This window comes from Doryrhamphus excisus, chromosome 4 (assembly GCF_030265055.1).
Source record: "Doryrhamphus excisus isolate RoL2022-K1 chromosome 4, RoL_Dexc_1.0, whole genome shotgun sequence".
NCBI lineage: Eukaryota > Metazoa > Chordata > Actinopteri > Syngnathiformes > Syngnathidae > Doryrhamphus > Doryrhamphus excisus.
The window spans coordinates 25,742,252-25,764,905 of record NC_080469.1 but is presented as its reverse complement, the minus strand read 5'-3'; the positions used below and the strand labels follow the sequence as shown (position 1 = coordinate 25,764,905).

At 36.8% G+C, this 22,654-nt stretch overlaps 1 protein-coding gene across 1 annotated transcript; it reads left to right on the top strand.

The window, feature by feature from the left end:
• Position 1: 1 nt before the first annotated feature.
• mapk1 (mitogen-activated protein kinase 1) lies at positions 2-21,524 on the top strand. Its single transcript, XM_058070228.1, has 9 exons — positions 2-396; positions 10,055-10,237; positions 11,369-11,558; positions 11,637-11,753; positions 13,070-13,184; positions 14,160-14,291; positions 15,449-15,558; positions 15,634-15,762; positions 18,045-21,524. The coding sequence occupies exons 1-8, from the start codon at positions 251-253 to the stop codon at positions 15,748-15,750; spliced, it is 1,110 nt and encodes a 369-aa protein (XP_057926211.1). The 5' UTR covers positions 2-250; the 3' UTR covers positions 15,751-15,762; positions 18,045-21,524.
• Positions 21,525-22,654: the final 1,130 nt, after the last annotated feature.

The window sequence follows — 22,654 nt, the reverse complement described above, 5'->3', positions numbered from 1 at the left end:
CGGAAGAAGGTGAAAGTCCTCCAGGGCGACCAGAAGCGACGGAGGTGAAAAAGAGGAAGGGGAAAATGAAGGAGTGGATCACATGACCGGCTTATTTCCTGCTGCACCAACTTGAGCCGCCTGGCCGCCTCAGAGCAGCTCCTCCTCGGACTCGCTCCCACCGCAGGCCTCCTCCTTCGACGCCCCAGCCGTCGCCGCCGACGGACTCGACTCAAAAGTCGCCAATTTTCCTGCCTTCGCACTGCTCATCATGGCTACGGCGGCGGTGTGCGCCCCGACCGGCAGCGGCCCCAGCCCCGGCCCGGGAACCGAGCTGGTCCGCGGGCAGGCGTTCGACGTCGGGCCTCGCTACAGCAACCTGTCGTACATCGGCGAAGGAGCCTACGGGATGGTGTGGTGAGTGACGCCGGCCGCCGAGCACCCCGCGGCCGCCTGACGTGAGCCCGAGAGCCGCCGAACACACCTCCTGCTAGCTGCTAGCTTAGCCGCACGGCTAACTACTGCTTGCTTTGCTAGTCGCCTCCAACCGTCCAACTTATCGACTTTATTGGAGTGAAATGACGACCGTTTGCTGATATTTTGTCTTTATTTACACTCGGCTTATGTACATCATAAATGACATCATGCAGCGCGTCTGCTTCTTTCGTGCTTCTGTGAGCGTTGCGCCCGTTTGACACGCAGCCAGGCCGGGTGTGAAGCAACACTTGGTCCGTAGGACCGAAGCGGACCCGCAGACTTCAACACTCCCAGCGAGATGGAAGCGATGGAGGCTGCGTTTGCTTTACCAAACTCCCTGTTGACGTCCAAGTCATCGAGGTGGAGGATGACGGCGCTAACCCAATTATTTGTCACCGGAAGTCGTGGAAATAGATGGCATGTCTCTGGTTAATGTCACAATGCTTGCAAACGGGGATGGGGGGGTGCACTGCGGGACCTGCTGCTCCTGGAGTGTTACAGCAATCGTGGTGCGTTCGAGGACCGGCGAACCGAGTGTGAAATCTCGACGTCAGTATTGAGTGTTTCAAGGACAGAAAAACAAAGTGCAAAAGCGTTTTCACGTTTGCGTCTCATAGCAACTGTGGTGCGTTTAAGGGCCGGAGAATCAGGTGCTAAATCTTGACACCGGTATTAACGTTCACTTTAGATCTCACCAAAATTGTGGTGCGTTCAAGGACAGGGAAACAAAGTGCAAAGTCTCTCTTCATTGTTTCGTCTCATAGCAACTGTGGTGTGTTCAAGGACCGGCGAACCGAGTGTGAAATCTCTACGTTAGTATTGAGTGTTTCACTTTTGCATCTCTCAGCAGTTATGGTGCATTCAAGGACAGAAAAACAACATTGACAATCGATTCCACGTTGGCGTGTCATAGCAACTGTGGTGCGTTCAGGGGCCGGAGAGACACCGGCATTAATGTTCACTTTAGCGTCTCATCAAAATTGTGGTGCGTTCAAGAACAGGGAAACAAAGTGCAACGTCTCTCTTCAATTGTTTAGTCTCATAGCAACTGTGGTGCGTTCAGGTGCCAGAGAGACACCGGTATTAACGTTCACTTTAATGTCTCATCAAAATTGTGGTGCGTTCAAGGACAGGGAAACAAAGTGCAACGTCTCTCTTCATTGTTTAGTCTCATAGCAACTGTGATGCGTTCAAGGAAAACCAAGAATGAAATTTCTACATCAGTATTAAGTTTCATTTTTCTTTTTCGTCTCATAGCAACTGTGGTGCGTTCGAGGACCGGCGAATTGAGTGCGAAATCTCGACCTCAGTATTGAGTGTTTCACTTTTGCGTCTCACAGCAATTATGGTGTGTTCAAGGACGGGAAAACCAAGCGCAAAATCCCTTTCACTTTTGTGTGGCATTGCAAATGTGGTGCGTTCAAGGACAGGGAAACAAAGTGCAAAGTCTCTCTTCATTGTTTCGTCTCATAGCAACTGTGATGTGTTTGAGGACCGGCGAACCGCGTGCGAAATCCCGACCTCAGTATTGAGCGTTTCACTTTTGTGTCTCTCAGCAGTTATGCTGCGTTCAAGGACAGAAAAACAACATTGACAATCGATTCCACGTTGGCGTGTCATAGCAACTGTGGTGCGTTCAGGGGCCGGAGAGACACCGGCATTAATGTTCACTTTAGCGTCTCATCAAAATTGTGGTGCGTTCAAGAACAGGGAAACAAAGTGCAACGTCTCTCTTCAATTGTTTAGTCTCATAGCAACTGTGGTGCGTTCAGGTGCCAGAGAGACACCGGTATTAACGTTCACTTTAATGTCTCATCAAAATTGTGGTGCGTTCAAGGACAGGGAAACAAAGTGCAACGTCTCTCTTCATTGTTTAGTCTCATAGCAACTGTGATGCGTTCAAGGAAAACCAAGAATGAAATTTCTACATCAGTATTAAGTTTCATTTTTCTTTTTCGTCTCATAGCAACTGTGGTGCGTTCGAGGACCGGCGAATTGAGTGCGAAATCTCGACCTCAGTATTGAGTGTTTCACTTTTGCGTCTCACAGCAATTATGGTGTGTTCAAGGACGGGAAAACCAAGCGCAAAATCCCTTTCACTTTTGTGTGGCATTGCAAATGTGGTGCGTTCAAGGACAGGGAAACAAAGTGCAAAGTCTCTCTTCATTGTTTCGTCTCATAGCAACTGTGATGTGTTTGAGGACCGGCGAACCGCGTGCGAAATCCCGACCTCAGTATTGAGCGTTTCACTTTTGTGTCTCTCAGCAGTTATGCTGCGTTCAAGGACAGAAAAACAACATTGACAATCGATTCCACGTTGGCGTGTCATAGCAGCTGTGGTGCTTTCAGGGGCTGGAGAGACACACCAGTATTAACGTTCACTTTAACGTCTCATCAAAATCGTGGTGCGTTCAAGGACAGGGAAACAAAGTGCAACGTTTCTCTTCATTGTTTAGTCTCATAGCAACTGTGGTGCGTTCAGGTGCCAGAGAGACACCGGTATTAACGGTCACTTTAGCGTCTCATCAAAATTGTGGTGCGTTCAAGGACAGGGAAACAAAGTGCAACGTCTCTCTTCATTGTTTAGTCTCATAGCAACTGTGATGCGTTCAAGGAAAACCAAGAATGAAATTTCTACATCAGTATTAAGTTTCATTTTTCTTTTTCGTCTCATAGCAACTGTGGTGCGTTCGAGGACTGGCAAACTGAGTGCGAAATCTCGACCTCAGTATTGAGTGTTTCACCTTTGCGTCTCACAGCAATTATGGTGTGTTCAAGGACGGGAAAACCAAGCGCAAAATCCCTTTCACTTTTGTGTGGCATTGCAAATGTGGTGCGTTCAAGGACCAACGAACCAAATGTGAAATCTAATTGTTCGTATTAGCCTCCACTTTTGCGTCTCTCAGCGTTGGGTGCGTTCAAGGACAGGGAAATCTGGACACCCGTATTAACGTTCACATGTGCATATCTCCGAAATTGTGGTGCATTCAAGGACAGGGAAACCGATTGTCAAATCTGGACACCCGTATTAACTTTCACATTTGCATCTCACCGAAATTGTGGTGCGTTCAAGGACAGGGAAAGCAAGTGCCAAATCTCTTTTCACTTGTGCGTCTCATCTCACCAGTGGTGCATTCAAGGACTGGCGAACCAAGTGTGAAATCCCTGCATTAAGTGTTGGACTTTAGCGTTTCACAGCAGTTATGGTGTGTTTATACGGTTTATTCTGTGGCGGTCTGAAATGCGACTGTGGCGGGACACGGCGGCGAAATGCGTTCACGCGTCGTCTGCTTGCGTTGCCTCGGCGTGTTTTGCGAGCGTCTTCTGTGCGCGCTTCCGCCCAAGATCCTTGACCCGTCGGATTCTTGGGCGCCGCGCGTCACCGCCCTCTCGAAATGCCATTGTGGCGCCCGCGTCTCCACGGCAACCCCTCTATTTCCGTGACGTCAGCTCAGCGGCGGCGGATTGGCGACGAGGCTGGTTGGCTGGGGGAACATCAGATGTTCCCAGGCGGGGATAGTTCCCAACTTTATTGGTCGGTACGAATAAATACGAAACAAAGCAAAGGGCGGGCTCCGTGATGGCTTTTGTGACGACGTTGTCACGGCAACGCGGCAGTTGCGTAACACGGCGGATGCGGCGTGAAGTCTTGTGTCCTTCGTCTCCGTGGCAACGCAACATGCATCCCTTCCTCCTCGCTTTGCAGCGAGCGCAGGACGCGGTCGTTCTGGCGCAGCCTCGAAGGCTGTCGGCTGTGATTGACAGATGATGGATATATGATGAGATGGGAGGTCTCTCTCATTGGCTGTCGGCTGTGATTGACAGATGACAGATATATGATGAGATGGGAGGTTTCTCTCATTGGCAGCCAAGATGGCCGCTCCAAATGTTTCCACTATCAGGGCCACATCGGGAATATGAATAATTTTTTCATAAAAAAATCATTTTATTCATAATTAAAAAAATTATATTATGACCTTATTCTATAATAATAATAAAAATGAATAAAATAAAGGCAAAATAAATAATAATTTAATTATATACATTATATAAAAAATACATATAATATAATATATATAATAATACAAATAAATTCAAATAAAATATAAATAAATAAAAATAAAATAAAATACAAATTAATTAAATAAAGTACAAATAAATAAATTCAAATAAAATATAAATAAATAAAAATGAAATAAAATACAAATTAATAAAATAAAGTACAAATAAATAAATACAAATAAAATAAAATGTAATAAAGTAAAGTAAATACAAATAATACAAATAAATAAAATAAAAAACAATAAAATAAAGTAAAAATAAATAAATATATACAAATAAATAAAATAAAATAAAAATTAATAAAATAAAGTAAAAAAAAACTGAAATTATATTATGAAAGCAGGAAGTGAACAAATGTAACAGTTACTGATTGTAAAAGTACGAGATGGAGGGGTAGGATTTAATAAGCTTTGCTTCTTCCTACTCCTTTTGGACATGTGGAACTGGGAACTGATTATGGGATGCACTCAATTGTAATCTGATGCATGTTCAAATGAAATAAAACCATAATTAGCATAATATTTAGTCTTTTATGATGATGTTAGGACTTCATTGTCAACTTTGAATGTTGACAGGACGCCAACGCTCCATCCACGCCGTGTTGCGTGGGTACATACGGGAAGGCGTGTTACTTGCCGTCGCTAGCGCCCTCAAACCAGTTGAGCCTGAAATAATGACGCTAGCTGCTAGCTGCTAATTAGTCCAATTACGTGTCAATTGCTTTAGCGCCTAAGTGCGGACTTGCACATGCCGCCATCATGACGGATGCTGCCACGTGCGACGCTGGCATTGTCACGCCATGTACCTAGCTCCCCAAGCTCGGGCGGGACCGGGGCGCCGGGTGGGAAACGTGGCTCAGGTTGGCGACGTAGCCGTCAGAAAGGCCTGCCCTGATGCAGAGTGGCGTGCCGTCAGAACCAACACGCAGAAGAAGACAGCAGCACGCCAGAGACTACGAAGAAGGGAGGGAACGATGAAAACCCGAATAAGGAAGCGAGGAAGCTCTACACAAATAACTTAACAAAACGCTGACATGATCATTGATTGATTGATTGACAGCCTGTTTTTTTTCTTGGCTGTATCACTTCCAACAAACGTATCATCGCTTTTTTAGTAATGGTAAATTGACTGCATTTGTATAGCGCTTTTATCCAAAGCCAAAAAATATTCATTTTTTACATTAGAGCCCTCCAGACATGAGATAACACCCCTATAGTCATATTTACATGTTTATTACCCAATATAGTAGACTTAATAAGAGAAAATAAGACATAAAAAAACTGTTTACAACCTTCTAAATACAGCTTCTAAAATGATTAGAGCCCTCTAGACATGAAATAACACCCCTATAGTCATATTTACATATTTATTACCCAATATAGTAGACATAATAAGAGAAAATAAGACATTAAAAAACTGTTTACAACCTTCTAAATACAACTTCTAACATGATTAGAGCCCTCTAGACATGAAATAACAACCCTATAATCATATTTACATGTTTCTTACCCAATATAGTAGACATAATAAAAGAAAATAAGATGTATAAAACCTGTTTACAACCTTCTAAATACAGCTTCTAACATGACTAGAGTCCTATAGACATGAAATAACACCCCTATAGTCACATATACATATTATTACCCAATATGGTAGACATAATAAAAGAAAATAAGACGTATAAAACCTGTTTACAACCTTCTAAATACAGCTTCTAACGTGATTAGAGCCCTCTAGACATGAAATAACACCCCTATAGTCACATATACATGCTTATTAGCCAATATGGTAGACATAATAAAAGAAAATAAGACATAGAACACCTGTTTACAACCTTCTAAATACAACTTCTAACATGATTAGAGCCCTATAGACATGAGATAACACCCCTATAGTCACATATACATGCTTATTACCCAATATGGTAGACAAAATAAAAGAAAATAAGACGTAGAACATCTGTTTACAACCTTCTAAATATAGCTTCTAACATTAGAGCCCTCTAGACATGAAATAACACCCCTATAGTCACCTATACATACTTATTACCCAATATGGTAGACATAATAAAAGAAAATAAGATGTATAAAACCTGTTTACAACCTTCTAAATATAGCATCTAACATGATTAGAGCCCCATAGACATGAGATAACACCCCTATAGTCACATATACATGCTTATTACCCAATATAGTAGACATAATAAAAGAAAATAAGACGTAGAACACCTGTTTACAAACTTCTAAATACAGCTTCTAACATGATTAGAGCCCTCTAGACATGAAATAACACCCCTATAGTCACCTTTACATGCTTATTACCCAATATAGTAGCCATAATAAAAGAAAATAAGATGTATAAAACCTGTTTACAACCTTCTAAATATAGCTTCTAACATGATTAGAGTCCTCTAGACAAGAGATAACACCCCTATAGTCACATATACATGCTTATTCGCCAATATAGTAGCCATAATAAAAGAAAACAGCATCGGTCCGTGTCCAGGAGGCGTTGCGTTGCAGTGCTGCGTGGACAACAGGCGCACACAGAAGGCTTCCTCCCACGCACGCACACGCATTCCTGGCTCTGAAGTGGAAAGGAAGGTCACTCGCATTTCCCTGGCAGAAGGCGGGCACGCTGGTGTTTACATTTCAGTCCCCGCATCCCGTCGCTATAGCAACCCGTCTTCTTATTTTGTCACAGCGTGGGTGTTTTTTTCCTTTTTTTTTTTTTTTTGCCGTTTGTAATGTGCAGGATGAAATGTTGGGGGGGGGGGGGGGTAGTAGTAGTAGTAGTAGTAGTATTTTTCCCTCATATTACACGAGTGTTGACATATTACTGCTACCTGCAAGGCTTAGGGACTTGGAGGTTAGTCTTATTGTTGTTGACCAAGATGTCAAGGCAATTTAACGCAATTGGTGGTGATGATGATGATGGTGATGATGCAACTGTGGGCGGAGTCTCATGGCTCAGTGTTTGTATGCGGACGGACGGGTACAGCAGGGCTTTTTGCTTCGTGTCATAAAAGTGCAGCAGGCCCATTGCTGATACGGTAACGCAGGAAGTTAGCCTGATGCAGCCTACACGTTGGTATTCCTGACACTAAATAACACAAATACTACTAAATACTCAAATACTACTGTTTACTTGAAAAACTGCCCTAGCCTAGAGTCACTGGTATACTCCTTTTACTTAATATAGTAGACATAATAAGACACCAAGACATAAAAATAACATGTGTAATACATTTTGGAATTCACTTTTTACTATTAGAGCCCTCTAGACATGAAATAACAGCCCTATAGTCACCTTTACACTCCTTTTACTTAATATAGTACACATAATAAGACACCAAGACATAGAAAACATGTTTATAACCTTCTAAATACACTTTTGTAATATTATTAGAGACCTCTAGACATGAAATAACACCCCTATAGTCACCTTTCCACTCCTTTTACTTAATATAGTAGACATAATAAGACACCAAGACATAGAAAACATGTTTATAACCTTCTAAATACACTTTTGTAATATTATTAGAGACCTCTAGACATGACATAACACCCCTACAGTCACATTTACACTCCTTTTACTTAATATAGTAGACATAATAAGACACCAAGACATAGAAAACATGTTTATGACCTTCTAAATACGCTTTTGTAATATTATTAGAGACCTCTAAGCATGAAATAACACCCCTATTGTCACATTTACACTCCTATTACCCAATACAGTAGACATAATCAGAGAAAATTGGACATATAAGATATAGAAAGCCTGTTTACAACCTTCTAAATATGGTTTTAAACAATATTAGAGCTCTTTAGACATGAAATAACACCCCTATAGTCACATTTACACTCCTTTTACTTAATAGAGTGGAGGAAATAAGAGAAAATAAGACATCAAGACGTAGAAAACATATTTATGGCCTTCTAAATACGCTTTTGTAATATTATTAGAGACCTCTAGGCATGAAATAACACCCCTATAGTCATCTTTACACTCCTTTTACCCAATACAGTAGACATAATAAGAGAAAATTGGACATATAAGATATAGAACGCCTGTTTACAACCTTCTAAATATGGTTTTAAACAATATTAGAGCTCTTTAGACATGAAATAACACCCCTATAGTCACATTTACAATCCTATTACTTAATATAGTAGAGGAAAGAAGACATCTAGACGTAGAAAACATATTTGTGGCCTTCTAAACATGCTATTGTAATAGTATTAGAGACCTCTAGACATGAAATAACACCCCTATAGTCACCTTTACACTCCTATCACCCAATACAGTAGACATAATAAGAGAAAATTGAACATATACGATATAGAAAGCCTGTTTACAACCTTCTAAATATGGTTTTAAACAATATTAGAGTCCTCTCGACGTGACATAACACCCCTATAGTCACATTTACACTCTTTTTACTTAATAGAGTGGAGAAAATAAGACATCAAGACGTAGAAAACATATTTGTGGCCTTCTAAATACGCTTTTGTAATATTATTAGAGACCTCTAAGCATGAAATAACACCCCTATAGTCATCTTTACACTCCTATTACCCAATACAGTAGACACAATAAGAGAAAATTGGACGTATAAGATATAGAAAGCCTGTTTACAACCTTCTAAATATGGTTTTAAACAATATTAGAGCCCTCTAGACATGAAATAACACCCCTATAGTCACCTTTACACCCCTTTTGTTTAATATAGTAGAGAAAATAAGACATCAAGACATAGAAAACATGTTTATGGCCTTCTAAACACTCTATTGTAATAGTATTAGAGAGCTCCAGACATGAAGTAACACCCCTATAGTCACCTTTACACTCCTTTTATTTAATATAGTAGAGAAAATAAGACATCAAGACATAGAAAACATGTTTATGGCCTTCTAAACATGCTATTGTAATAGTATTAGAGACCTCTAGACATTAAATAACACCCCTATAGTCACCTTTACATTCCTTTTACTTAATATAATAGACATAATAAGATATAGAAAGCCTGTTAAATATGGTTTTAAACAATATTAGAGCCCTCTGGATGTGACATAACACCCCTATAGTCACATCTACACTCCTTTTACTTAATAGAGTGGAGGAAATAAGAGAAAATAAGACATCAAGACGTAGAAAACATGTTTATGGCCTTCTAAACATGCTATTGTAATAGTATTAGAGACCTCTAGACATGAAATAACACCCCTATAGTCACATTTACAATCCTATTATTTAATATAGTAGAGAAAATAAGACATCAAGAAATAGAAAACATGTTTGTGGCCTTCTAAACATGCTATTGTAATAGTATTAGAGACCTCTAGACATGAAATAACACCCCTATAGTCACATTTCCACTCCTTTTACTTAATATAGTAGACATAATAAGATATAGAAAGCCTGTTTATGTGCTTTTTAACAATATTAGAGCCCTGTAGACGTGACATAACACCCCTATAGTCACTGTGACACGCCCTCCTGAAGATGTTTTTCCCGTGTGGCGTGTCCCCAGCTCGGCGTACGACCGGGACAACAAGATCCGCGTGGCCATCAAGAAGATCAGCCCGTTCGAGCACCAGACGTACTGCCAGCGTACGCTGAGAGAGATCAAGATCCTGCTGCGCTTCAAACACGAGAACATCATCGGCATCAACGACATCATCCGCACGCCCACCATCGACCAGATGAAGGACGTGTATCCTTGTGGGCGGGGCTTACCGCAACGTTTGCCGTCGAGGTGTTTCCGTTCTACATCATCCGAATCCCTACTTACATTTATTATTTCATATTATTATTTTTTGAAATATTATTCAATTTTGAAAAATTATTCTAATATTTTAACTTGATGCTTAAAATTGCTGCTTTTTTTCCTCAATTTTTTCTTCATTTTTTGTTTCAATTTTTATTTTTTTAAAATTCTTTTTTATTTAATTTACATTTAATTGTTTTTCTCCTAATTTATGACTTCATTCTCATAAAAATATTATTTTTTCTTATAATATGACAAGTTTTGCTCATTTTTTCTCGTCAAATTACTACTGTTTCTTTTTCCCATTTTTGCTGTTTTTTAAAAAATATTTAAAATTTTTATGATTGGTTTAATGTAGTCTAATGGATTTATCTATTCTACTTACATTTTTAGTTTTCCCTTTTAATATTATTACTTTATTCTCCTCATATTTAATACTTTTTTTCTCCTAAAATTACTGCAATTTTTCTGCAATAATTTAAATTTTATTTAAGTTTTTGGTATTTTTTTTACCTTTTTTATTCTTATTTTTAAGCGATATTTCAACTTTCATTTAAATGAATATTTATTTATTATTGAACTTTATTATTGAACTTTAATGCCATTTGTTTTTTGTATATTCATAATATATTTATATTATTTTCAACATCTGACTTTATATTTTTTTTCAATTATTTTTTAGGACTTTAGGACTATTTTTTTTAATTTAATCTATTTATGATTTTATTGAAATTTCAGTCATTTTAAATAGTCATTATGACTTATTTCTCTTTTTTTTCTCCTAATATTATGACTTTATGATCAAAATTTTTAATGTTATTGTTAGTTTTTGTCTCATATTTTTGCTTTTTAAAAAAAATGATTTATGACATTTTTGTGTCACAAATAATTTTTTTGTCTTGTAAAATATCAACTTTTTTTTTTTTTTTTTTTGCGGATTATTAAAAACTGTATTGAGCTAATTGTATTTTTGGAGCATGCTCAGTGGGCCCAGTGGAGGCGGAGCTTGGCGCTCACCCGTCACTCCATGTTTGGGGCTAAAAGTGCATGAAAGTTCTTTGACGGGGTCCCGTGCAGCTACATAGTCCAGGACCTGATGGAGACGGACCTCTACAAGCTCCTGAAGACCCAGCACTTGAGCAACGACCACATCTGCTACTTCCTGTACCAGATCCTCCGAGGCCTCAAGTACATCCACTCCGCCAACGTGCTGCACCGCGACCTCAAACCCTCCAACCTCCTGCTCAACACCACCTGCGATCTCAAGGTAGCCCCCTCCCGGGGCCCCCTCACGGGCCCACTTTCGCTCGGTCCGTTTTCACCGCCGCGTGTCTCTTGTCCTCAGATCTGCGACTTCGGTCTGGCCCGCGTGGCCGACCCGGACCACGACCACACCGGGTTCCTCACGGAGTATGTGGCCACCCGCTGGTACCGGGCCCCCGAGATCATGCTCAACTCCAAGGTCGGCTTCGCCTCCCTTCCTGTATTTTATTATTTTATTCCCATAATATTTACACTTTATTCCCATAATATTTACACTTTATTATCATAATATTTACACTTTATTCTCATAATATTTGCACTTTATTCCCATAATATTTACACTTTATTCCCATAATATTTACACTTTATTCCCATAATATTTACACTTTATTATCATAATATTTACACTTTATTCCCATAATATTTACACTTTATTCCCATAATATTTACACTTTATTCCCATAATATTTACACTTTATTCCCATAATATTTACACTTTATTCCCATAATATTTACACTTTATTCCCATAATATTTACATTTTATTCTCATAATATTTACACTTTATTCTCATAATATTTACACTTTATTCCCATAATATTTACACTTTATTCTTATATTTACATTTTATTCCCATAATATTTACACTTTATTCCCATAATATTTACACTTTATTCTCACAATATTTACACTTTATTGTCACAATATTTACACTTTATTGTCATAATATTTACATTATATTCCCATAATATTTACACTTTATTGTCATAATATTTACACTTTATTGTCATAATATTTACATTTTATTGTCATAATATTTACATTTTATTCCCATAATATTTACACTTTATTGTCACAATATTTACACTTTATTCCCATAATATTTACACTTTATTCCCATAATATTTACACTTTATTGTCACAATATTTACACTTTATTGTCACAATATTTACACTTAATTCCCATAATATTTACGCTTAATTCCCATAATATTTACGCTTTATTCCCATAATATTTACGCTTTATTCCCATAATATTTACGCTTTATTCTCACAATGTTTACGCTTTATTGTCACAATGTTTACGCTTTATTGTCACAATGTTTACGCTTTATTGTCACAATATTTACACTTTATTGTCACAATATTTACACTTTATTCCCATAATATTTACACTTTATTCCCATAATATTTACACTTTATTCCCATAATATTTACACTTTATTCCCATAATATTTACACTTTATTCCCATAATATTTACACTTTATTCCCATAATATTTACACTTTATTGTCACAATATTTACACTTTATTCCCATAATATTTACACTTTATTCTCACAATATTTACACTTTATTCTCACACTTCCAGCAGTTTTTTTTTAATTTCTGCCACTATTTCAACTTGTTGGAATTCTGACTTTATTCCCATTGGACTTGACTTGAGCGTCCTTGTTGAAGGAACGTAGACCCCCGTAGCAGCAGACTGAGTAAGGTTGGTGTGGGTGGTCTTTCAGGGCTACACCAAGTCCATAGACATCTGGTCGGTGGGCTGCATCCTGGCCGAGATGCTGTCCAACAGGCCCATCTTTCCCGGGAAGCACTACTTGGATCAGCTCAACCACATCCTGGGTAGGAGACGCCTTTTGGTCCTCGCACACACACACACACACACACACACACACACAGCCGGGGCCCCAGAGCGTCCCTGGGGGGGCAGGCAGGACCTTCATCTGTGGAGGAGGGAGTTGAAACTGTGAGTTGCCAAGCGACAGCCTCAAAAGCCCCCGTCACCAGATTTCACGGTGGTGGCTTTTTGCCATTTTGTCTTTCATATTTCATTTCACTTCATTTATTGTTGCACTTTTATGTCAATCATTGCTTTTCCTCATGTTATCATTTTATTGCCTTTATGATCCTCATACTGCTCCATTTTTCCTTTTCATTTTTCCTTAATATTTTAACTTTAATTATATAAATTACTGTTTTTTTTGGATGCATTTTTTTATTTTCATTTTTCTTAATATTTCAACTTTAGTTATATAAAATTACTGCTTTTTTTCCTAATTTATGCTGCATTTTTCCTTAATATTTTAACTTAAATTAAATAAAATTACAACATTTTCCTTTTAATTTTTCTTTAATATTTCAACTTTAGTTATATAAAATTATTGCTTTTTTCCAATTTATGCGTCATTTTTCTTTAATATTTTAGCTTTTATTTGAAGACATTTTATTCTAAATGTAATATTATTTATTCATCACTTTAATAGTTAATTTAATTCCAATAATGATGTAAATTATTTCCTTGTACTATTTTGAGGACTTGTATCCCATAATATTGTTATTTTTTTACATTATTGTCATAAAATAACTGCTGTTTTTTTTTATTTTGCTATTTTAAAAAAATGTCAACTTTATATCAATAATTAAAATTTTCCTCATAATATTATGATATTATAATATTATTATGTTAAAACTGGTAATATTCTCCTAATATTTCAATGTAATTCTGTCATAATAACGTTTTTTCCTTTGATAATGCGTCCACTCTGAAAGCCAAAACCAAAGCCCACTTGAGCCCGCTTAAGTGTCTTTGCTCCTCAGGGATCCTGGGTTCCCCGTCTCAGGAGGACCTGAACTGCATCATCAACATCAAGGCCAGGAACTACCTGCTGTCACTTCCTCTGCGCTGCAAAGTGCCCTGGAACCGCCTCTTCCCCAACGCCGACGTCAAAGGTCAGTAGCCCTCCTCATCATCATCATCCTCATCATCATCATCATCCTCCTCCTCCTCCTCATCATCATCATCCCTCTGTCTCTGATGCGATGGTGATTATTAATGAGAGCCCCAATGGCGTCAATATGAAAGAATCCAAGGCTTTGTTTTGGCGTCCTCTAGTGGACGCTCCTCGCTATGGTCGTCTCAATATTACGGCTAGTTCAGGTTTTAAATTACCTCGTTTTTTTGGGTTTCTCTTAAAATTACAACTTTTTCTTTTTTTTGATCATATTTTTCTTTAATATGCATTTTTTTCTGAACCGTTTGACATTATTCTTGTTCATTTTTTTTGGTTTTCTTTGACTTTTCCAAACATTTCAACTTTCTTTTTAAATAAACTTGGTAAGAAATTATATATTTTGACTATAATTCATTGTAATTTTGTTTATTTATTGTAACCATAATATTCAAATTTTACCCCCCCCCCCAAATTCTGACTACATCATCTTTTGTGTCTCATAATATTACAACTTATTGAACTTAAGAATATATTATTATATAATAAAATATTATTTTTCCTTATTGTTTATTCATTGAAAAATGCACAAAAATTCCTCATATGTTGTATACTTTTTTTCAATATTTTGACTTTATTGTTGTAAAATTGCAGTTTTCACCATGGCTGACGCTTTTTATTTAATAATAATTTTCTTCATTCTGAAATGTTTGCAATATTATGACTGTCTCATAATATTGGATCTTCAAATTATTTTCCAAGCCTCATTTTTCCCCCAAAAAATCCCCAAAATGTTTGTTTCTGATACAAACAACTTTAAAAAAATCTTTTAATTTATGTCAGTTTATTCTCAGAAAAATGCAATATTTTCTCTCAAGGATGAAAAATTGATTTTTTATGCCACTGAAATGGCATTATTATTATTTTTTTTTTTTTTTTTAATTTTTAATTTAATTTTTTATTTTTTATTTTTTATTTTTTATTTTTTATTTTTTATTTTTTATTTTTTATTTTTTATTTTTTTATTTTTTATTTTTTATTTTTTATTTTTTATTTTTTTATTTTTTATTTTTTATTTTTTATTTTTTATTTTTTGACAGGAAGTGAAGAAATTGTTCCAGTTGAATTCTCATATAATTTTTTATTTTTTTTTGACAGCTTTGGACCTGCTGGACAAGATGTTGACCTTTAACCCCCACAAAAGGATCGAGGTGGAGGAGGCCCTGGCCCACCCGTACCTGGAGCAGTACTACGACCCCACGGACGAGGTGAAGGACGGCGTCTCCTCTCCGTTCTTCCCGCCTTCCCTTGTTTTTTCTCTCTAATTTTGCGTGTGCGTGCAGCCGGTCGCCGAGGCGCCCTTCAAGTTCGACATGGAGCTGGACGACCTGCCCAAGGAGACGCTGAAGGAGCTCATCTTTGAAGAGACGGCGCGTTTCCAGCCCGGCTTCAGATCCTAACGTCTCACGCAGGTCGGTCCCGCCGGGATCAGCCTCCCTTCCTTCCTTGATCCCTTCCTTCCTTGCTCCCTTCCTTCCTTATCTTCTTCTTTCATCCACGTACCGGTAGTTGGCTCCGAAGCCTGCCGTTCACAAAAAACACGCAGAGTGAGACCTCATGTGAAGAAGAGCTTTGCTGCCTGAGGATGGTTTTTCTTGGCGATGTTAACAAAATAGTTAACATACAAAATGTCATTTTATGAGAATAAAGGCAAAATATTAAAAGGAAAAAAGTCACATTCTAACAAAAAAATTGGTATATTCAAACTAGAAAAAAGATGCACTTTTATGAAAATAAAGTCAAAATATTAGGAGGTTAAAAAAAGTCACATAACAAGGAAAAAAGCTGCAATTTTACGAGAATAAAGTCAAAATATTTGGAGAAAAAAAGTCACATTCTAACAAGAAAAAAAGGTGTAATTTTATGAGAAAAAATATCAAAATAATCTGGACAAAAAAGTCACATTCAAATGTTTTAAAAGGCTGTAATTTTATGAGAATAAAGTCAAAATATTTGGAGAAAAAAGTAACATTCTAACAAGAACAAAATATGTAATTTTATGAGAATAAAGTCAAAATATTAAAAGGAAAAAGTCACATTCTAACAAGGAAAAAAAGCTGCAATTTTATGAGAATAAAGTCAAAATATTAAAAGGAAAAAGTCACATTTAAAAAAAGAAAAATAGGTATAATTCTATGAGAATAAAGTCAAAATATTAAAAGGAAAAAAGTCACATCCAAACAAGAGAAAAATGTGTAATTTTATGAGAATAAAGTCAAAATATTAGGAGAAAAAGTCACATTCTAACAAGGAAAAAAAAGCTACAATTTTATGAAAATAAAGTCAAAATATTAGGAGGGAAAAAAAGTCAGACAAGGAAAAAAGCTGTAATTTTATGAAGAAAAAAAATCCAAATATCTGGACTAAAAAGTCACATTCAAATGTTTAAAAAGCTGTAATTTTATGAGAATAAAGTCAAAATATTTGGAGAAAAAAAGTAACATTCTAACAAGAACAAAATATGTAATTTCATGAGAATAAAGTCAAAATATTTGGAGAAAAAAAAGTCATATTCTAACAAGAAAAAAAGGTGTAATTTTATGAGGAAAAAAAACAAAATAATCTGGACAAAAAAGTCACATTCAAATGTTTTAAAAGGCTGTAATTTTATGAGAATAAAGTCAAAATATTAGGAGAAAAAGTCACATTCTAACAAGGAAAAAAAGCTACAATTTTATGAGAATAAAGTCAAAATATTAAAAGGGAAAAAGTCACATTTAAAAAAAGAAAAATAGGTATAATTCTATGAGAATAAAGTCAAAATATTAAAAGGAAAAAGTCACATTTAAAAAAAGAAAAATAGGTATAATTCTGAGAATAAAGTCAAAATATTAAAAGGAAAAAAGTCACATCCAAACAAGAGAAAAATGTGTAATTTTATGAGAATAAAGTCAAAATATTAGGAGAAAAAGTCACATTCTAACAAGGAAAAAAAGCTACAATTTTATGAGAATAAAGTCAAAATATTAAAAGGAAAAAGTCACATTTAAAAAAAGAAAAATAGGTATAATTCTATGAGAATAAAGTCAAAATATTAAAAGGAAAAAAGTCACATCCAAACAAGAGAAAAATGTGTAATTTTATGAGAATAAAGTCAAAATATTAGGAGAAAAAGTCACATTCTAACAAGGAAAAAAGCTACAATTTTATGAGAATAAAGTCAAAATATTAAAAGGAAAAAGTCACATTCAAACAAGAAAAAAAGGTGTCATTTTATGATAATAAAGGCAAAATATTAGGAGAAAAAAGTCACATTCTAACAAGGAAAAAATATGTAATTTCATGAGAATAAAGTCAAAATATTAGGAGAAAAAAGTCACATTCTAACAAGGAAAAAAGGTACAATTTATGAGAAAAAAATTGTACATTCAAACTAGAAAAAATATGCACTTTTATGAAAATAAAGTCAAAATATTAGGAGGTTAAAAAAGTCACATATTAAGGAAAAAGCTGCAATTTTATGAGAAAAAAAAATCAAAATATGTGGACAAAAAAGTCACATTCAAATGTTTAAAAAGCTGTCATTTGATGAGAATAAAGTCAAAATATTTGGAGAAAAAAGTCACATTCAACAATAAACACTGCTAGCATAGCATAGCATAGCATAGCATAGCATAGCACGCCCCCCAGGGGGTATGCAGTGTAGCGTATGCACGGCGCCCCCTTGTAACGTTGTGCCAACTTCTTCCTCCAGATGATTCTGCGGAAGCGGCCGCCACGCCACCAAACCCCGCCCCCTCCCTCGCCGAACCCTTGCCCCGCCTCCACACTGTCGCTCTTTTATTTCCTCCTCTCTCTCTCTCTTTTACTCCCATCACGTCCACTTTGCTCAGGAACGGCGTCAGGAAGCAATCAGCCTGGGGTGGGGTGGGGTGGGGTGGGGTGGGGTCCGGGGGCGGGGGTGTTTATTGTGGGATGCCACGTGTGTCAGAGGAAGGCGCTCGGCCGATCGCCCCCCTTTTTTTTTCGGCCCCTGCATGAATCGTCCACTGTTTTTGTCGTCTGAGACGAGGACACGCCCCCCCAGCCCCCCAACCCCGCCCCCCCCCCCAAGCGGTGATTTATGCAAACTTGGTCATCCACTAAGCCATGGCCCCCACGTACACGAGTGGACGACGTCGGGAGGGGAGACGCAGACATGAAGACAAGCGTGTCCTCTGCATGACTGTTAGCAGCTTTGTAAACAAAGACCGCCATGCTAAGTGCCACGCGGGCTAAGCTAAGCTAAGCTAAGCTAAGCCGGGCCTTTCCCCCGTCCTCCTTTGTTGGCTTTCTTATTAGCGTCCATCGGTGCAAGTCCAAGTACAATTTATTTTTTTATTAGTTGATCCTGTGGGCGGAGCTTACCTCGGTGGGCGGAGCCACTTCACGGCACGTCCTACTTGAAATGAGCCGATTGAGTCGATTAAAGATTGGGAGCGGCCATCTTGAAGCAGGGGGTGTCCAAATATAAACCTGACACAAATTAGCTTAGCATGCTTTGACCTTTTAGTGACCGCAATCTTCGGGGGGGGGGGGGCATTCTATCGTAGTATCATTTCACAAGCGAACCTCAACAACGGGAAAAGAATAATATGAGGAAAAATATTCATTTATATTTCATTTTTGGGGGGAAAAAATGCTAATATTTTTTGGAATAAAGTCCAAATATTATGAGATTAATTGAAAATGTGTGGAAAATTCAAAAGAAAACCGCAAAATATTTTCAGGAATAACCGCATATTATTAGGAGGAAAAATAACAACATATAAATATTATCTGTTTTGAAAAAAATTGAATATGAGAAACTAAGTTGTCATTTTGGGAAAATAATAAAGTTATGAAGAACAGCTGCCATTTTTTTTGAATGAAGTCCAAATATTAAGTGAAAAAAATATTCCCATGAAAAATATAAATTTCTGAGAATAAACTTGATTTTTATGTCTTAATTTTATGATGAACAAAATAGATAATAAAGTGATAATTTTATTGGAATTATGTCACAATGACAAGAAGGACATTTACATGAAGTAGTTGGGGGGGGGATATGAAGAATAAAGTGGGAATATTATGAAGAAACATAATAATAATTTTGGCAGCATGGAGTTGAAATATTACAAATTTTTTTAATAATTAATTTTTTAAATAATTAATAAAAATATTTTAAATTTTAATTGAATAATAATTAAAATATAATATATATTAATAAATAATTAATAAATTATTTTCAAAAATAAAATTATTAATAGAATAATTTTAAACAATTTTTGGAAAATTATGTTGAGGTAAAAAAAAATCCTATTATAGGAATAAAGTCATAATATTCCCGGAAATTGAATGGTTTGGGGAAAAGGGTTAAAAATGTGAATAAATAATAATAATAATAATAATAATAATAATAATAATAATAATAATAATAATAATAATAATAATAATAATAATAATAATAATATTGAGCCCAGCTGAGATGCACTTTTGGGGAGCGTTTGGACACCCCCCACCCCCAGTCCCCCACCCCCCCTTTTGAAGGAACAGTGGGCCCTTTCCAAATCATCATAGAAGAAGAACTGAGCACTTTTTATTTTCTTTTGCCAACCCGAGCAGAGGCGGGCGGCCTGTAGATACGGAGTTGACGTGGGGGGGCGGGGAGGGGGGGCGGTCGGGAGTGGGGGGGGGGGGGGGTGTGGTTACGTGTTTCCGGGATAGTTCAGTGTGCGATGCGATGATGCGCTTCTGCTCAGTTGTTCGTGCGTCTTTTTTGTGCCTTCTTTGATATCCGAGATTCCGTGTGCAGCTTCGGGCCTCTTACACGTCAACACAATCAGGCGGGGTCGGGGGTCAGGGGTCAAGGGGGTACATTTGTCGCCAGCGCTGTGTTCATGATGAAAAAGTTCTATTTCCCCCCCCCGCCCTGTTGTTTTTTGGGATGTTTGTGTGTTTTGTTGTAAAAAAAAAAAAAAAAAAAAAATCGGAATGTTGTGTTTCTAAAAAAAAAAAAAAAAAAAATTCCCGCTTGGCCAGCTTGTGTTTTAAAAGGTGCGTCCGCCTCAAAGATTGTTTATTTTGCCGTCGTGTGAAGAAATCCACTTTTTGCTCTTATTGTCTTATTAAGACTGTTTTTAAAGACTCTTTGGTTCCAGCTGTGCCGACGTTTAAAAAAAAAACATCTAAATTCCTAACAATCCGTATTGAACACCACCCATCAATCAATCAATCAATCAATCAATCAATAATTGCCAAATATGTTTCAATGTATTTAATTACAGCATTCTCAATAAAAATGTGTTTTACCCCAAAGGTCCTGGTGGGAATGTCTGCTTTTTCCACCTCACTTCTTTCACTTCACTCCATCACAGCTAGTCTACATAATATCAATAACAGTCAAAAGTATCACTATAGGGGTGTTATTTCATGTCTACAGGGCTCTAATCATGTTAGAAATGTGAATTTAGAAGGTTGTAAACAGGTTTTCCATGTCTTGTTTTTCTCTTATGTCTACTACATTAAGTAATAGGAGTGCAAAGGTCAATATAGGGTTGTTATGTCATGTGTAGAGTGCTCTAATAATGTTAAAAAGTGAATTTAGAAGGTTGAAAACAGATTTTCCATGTCTTGTTTTTCTCTTTTGTCTACTGTTTGTCTACTATATTAAGTAATAGAAGTGCAAAAGTCACTATAGGGTTGTTATTTCATGTCTAGGGGGCTCTAATCATGTTAAAAAGTGAATTTAGAAGGTTGTAAACAGGTTTTCCATGTCTCCTTTTTCTCTTATGTGTACTACATTAAGTAATAGGAGTGCAAAGGTCAATATAGGGTTGTTATGTCATGTGTAGAGTGCTCTAATAATGTTAAAAAGTGAATTTAGAAGGTTGTAAACAGGTTTTCCATGTCTCGTTTTTCTCTTATGTCTACTATATTAGGTAATAGTAGTCTAAAGGTGAATATAGGGGTGTTATTTCATGTCTTGAGGACTCTAATCATGTTAGAAACATGAATTTAGAAGTTTGTAAACGGGTTTTCCATGTCTCATTGTCTTTTATGTCTACCATATTAAGTAATAGTAGTCTAAAGGTGACTATAGGGGTGTTATTTCATGTCTTGAGGGCTCTAATTGTGTTAAAAAGTGAATTTAGAAGATTGTAAACAGGTTTTCTATGTCTCGTTTTTCTCTTATGTCTACTATATTAAGTAATAGGAGTGCAAAAGTCACTATAGGGTTGTTATGTCATGTGTAGAGTGCTCTAATAATGTTAAAAAGTGAATTTAGAAGATTGTAAACAGGTTTGCTATGTCTCATTGTCTCTCATGTCTACTATATTAAGTAATAGTAGTCTAAATGTGACTATAGGGGTGTTATTTCATGTCTTGAGGGCTCTAATTGTGTTAAAAAGTGAATTTAGAAGGTTGAAAACAGATTTTCCATGTCTCGTTTTTCCTCTTATGTCTACTTTATCAAGTAATAGGAGTGCAAAAGTCACTATAGGGTTGTTATTCCATGTCTAGAGGGCTCTAATCATGTTAGAAACGTGAATTTAGAAGGTTGTAAACAGATTTTCCTTGTCTCACTGTCTCATATGTCTACTACATTAAGTAATAGGAGTGCAAAAGTCACTATAGGGTTGTTATTCCATGTCTTGAGGGCTCTAATCATGTTAAAAAGTGAATTTAGAACGTAGTAAACAGGTTTTCCATGTCTTGTTTTTCTCTTAGGTCTACTATATTAAGTAGTAGGAGTGCAAAAGTCGCTATAGGGTTGTTATTCCATGTCTAGAGGGCTCTAATAATGTTAAAAAGTGAATTTAGAAGGTTGTAAACAGGTTTTCCATGCCCCGTTGTCTACTATATTGGGTAATAGGAGTACAAAAGTCACTATAGGGTTGTTATTCCATGTCTAGACGGCTCTAATCATGTTAAATTGAGTATTTAGAAGGTTGTCTATGTCTTATATACCTCATATATCGGGTAGTAGGAGTATAAGGTGACAATAGGGGTGTTACTTCACATCTAGAGGGCTCTAGTAATGTTATAAAGCTTATTTAGAAAGTTGTAAACAGGTTTTCAATGCTGTAACTACCACAATATTCCATTTATATACAAGCACCCCTACTTATAATTATAATTCTATTCATTCACGTATCACAATCCGGTCCGGAAGTACTTACCCGCGATTGACGAGACTGTAGATGTATTATAGATTTTTTTTACAGTATTTACAGTATTACAGTATTAGTTTTCTACCCCAGTTGCTCCGGTTGTGTAGCGTTGTAGCCGGCAGGGGGCGCCATGATGCCATGGAATCGGCTATCGGCGTCACATTTATTCACT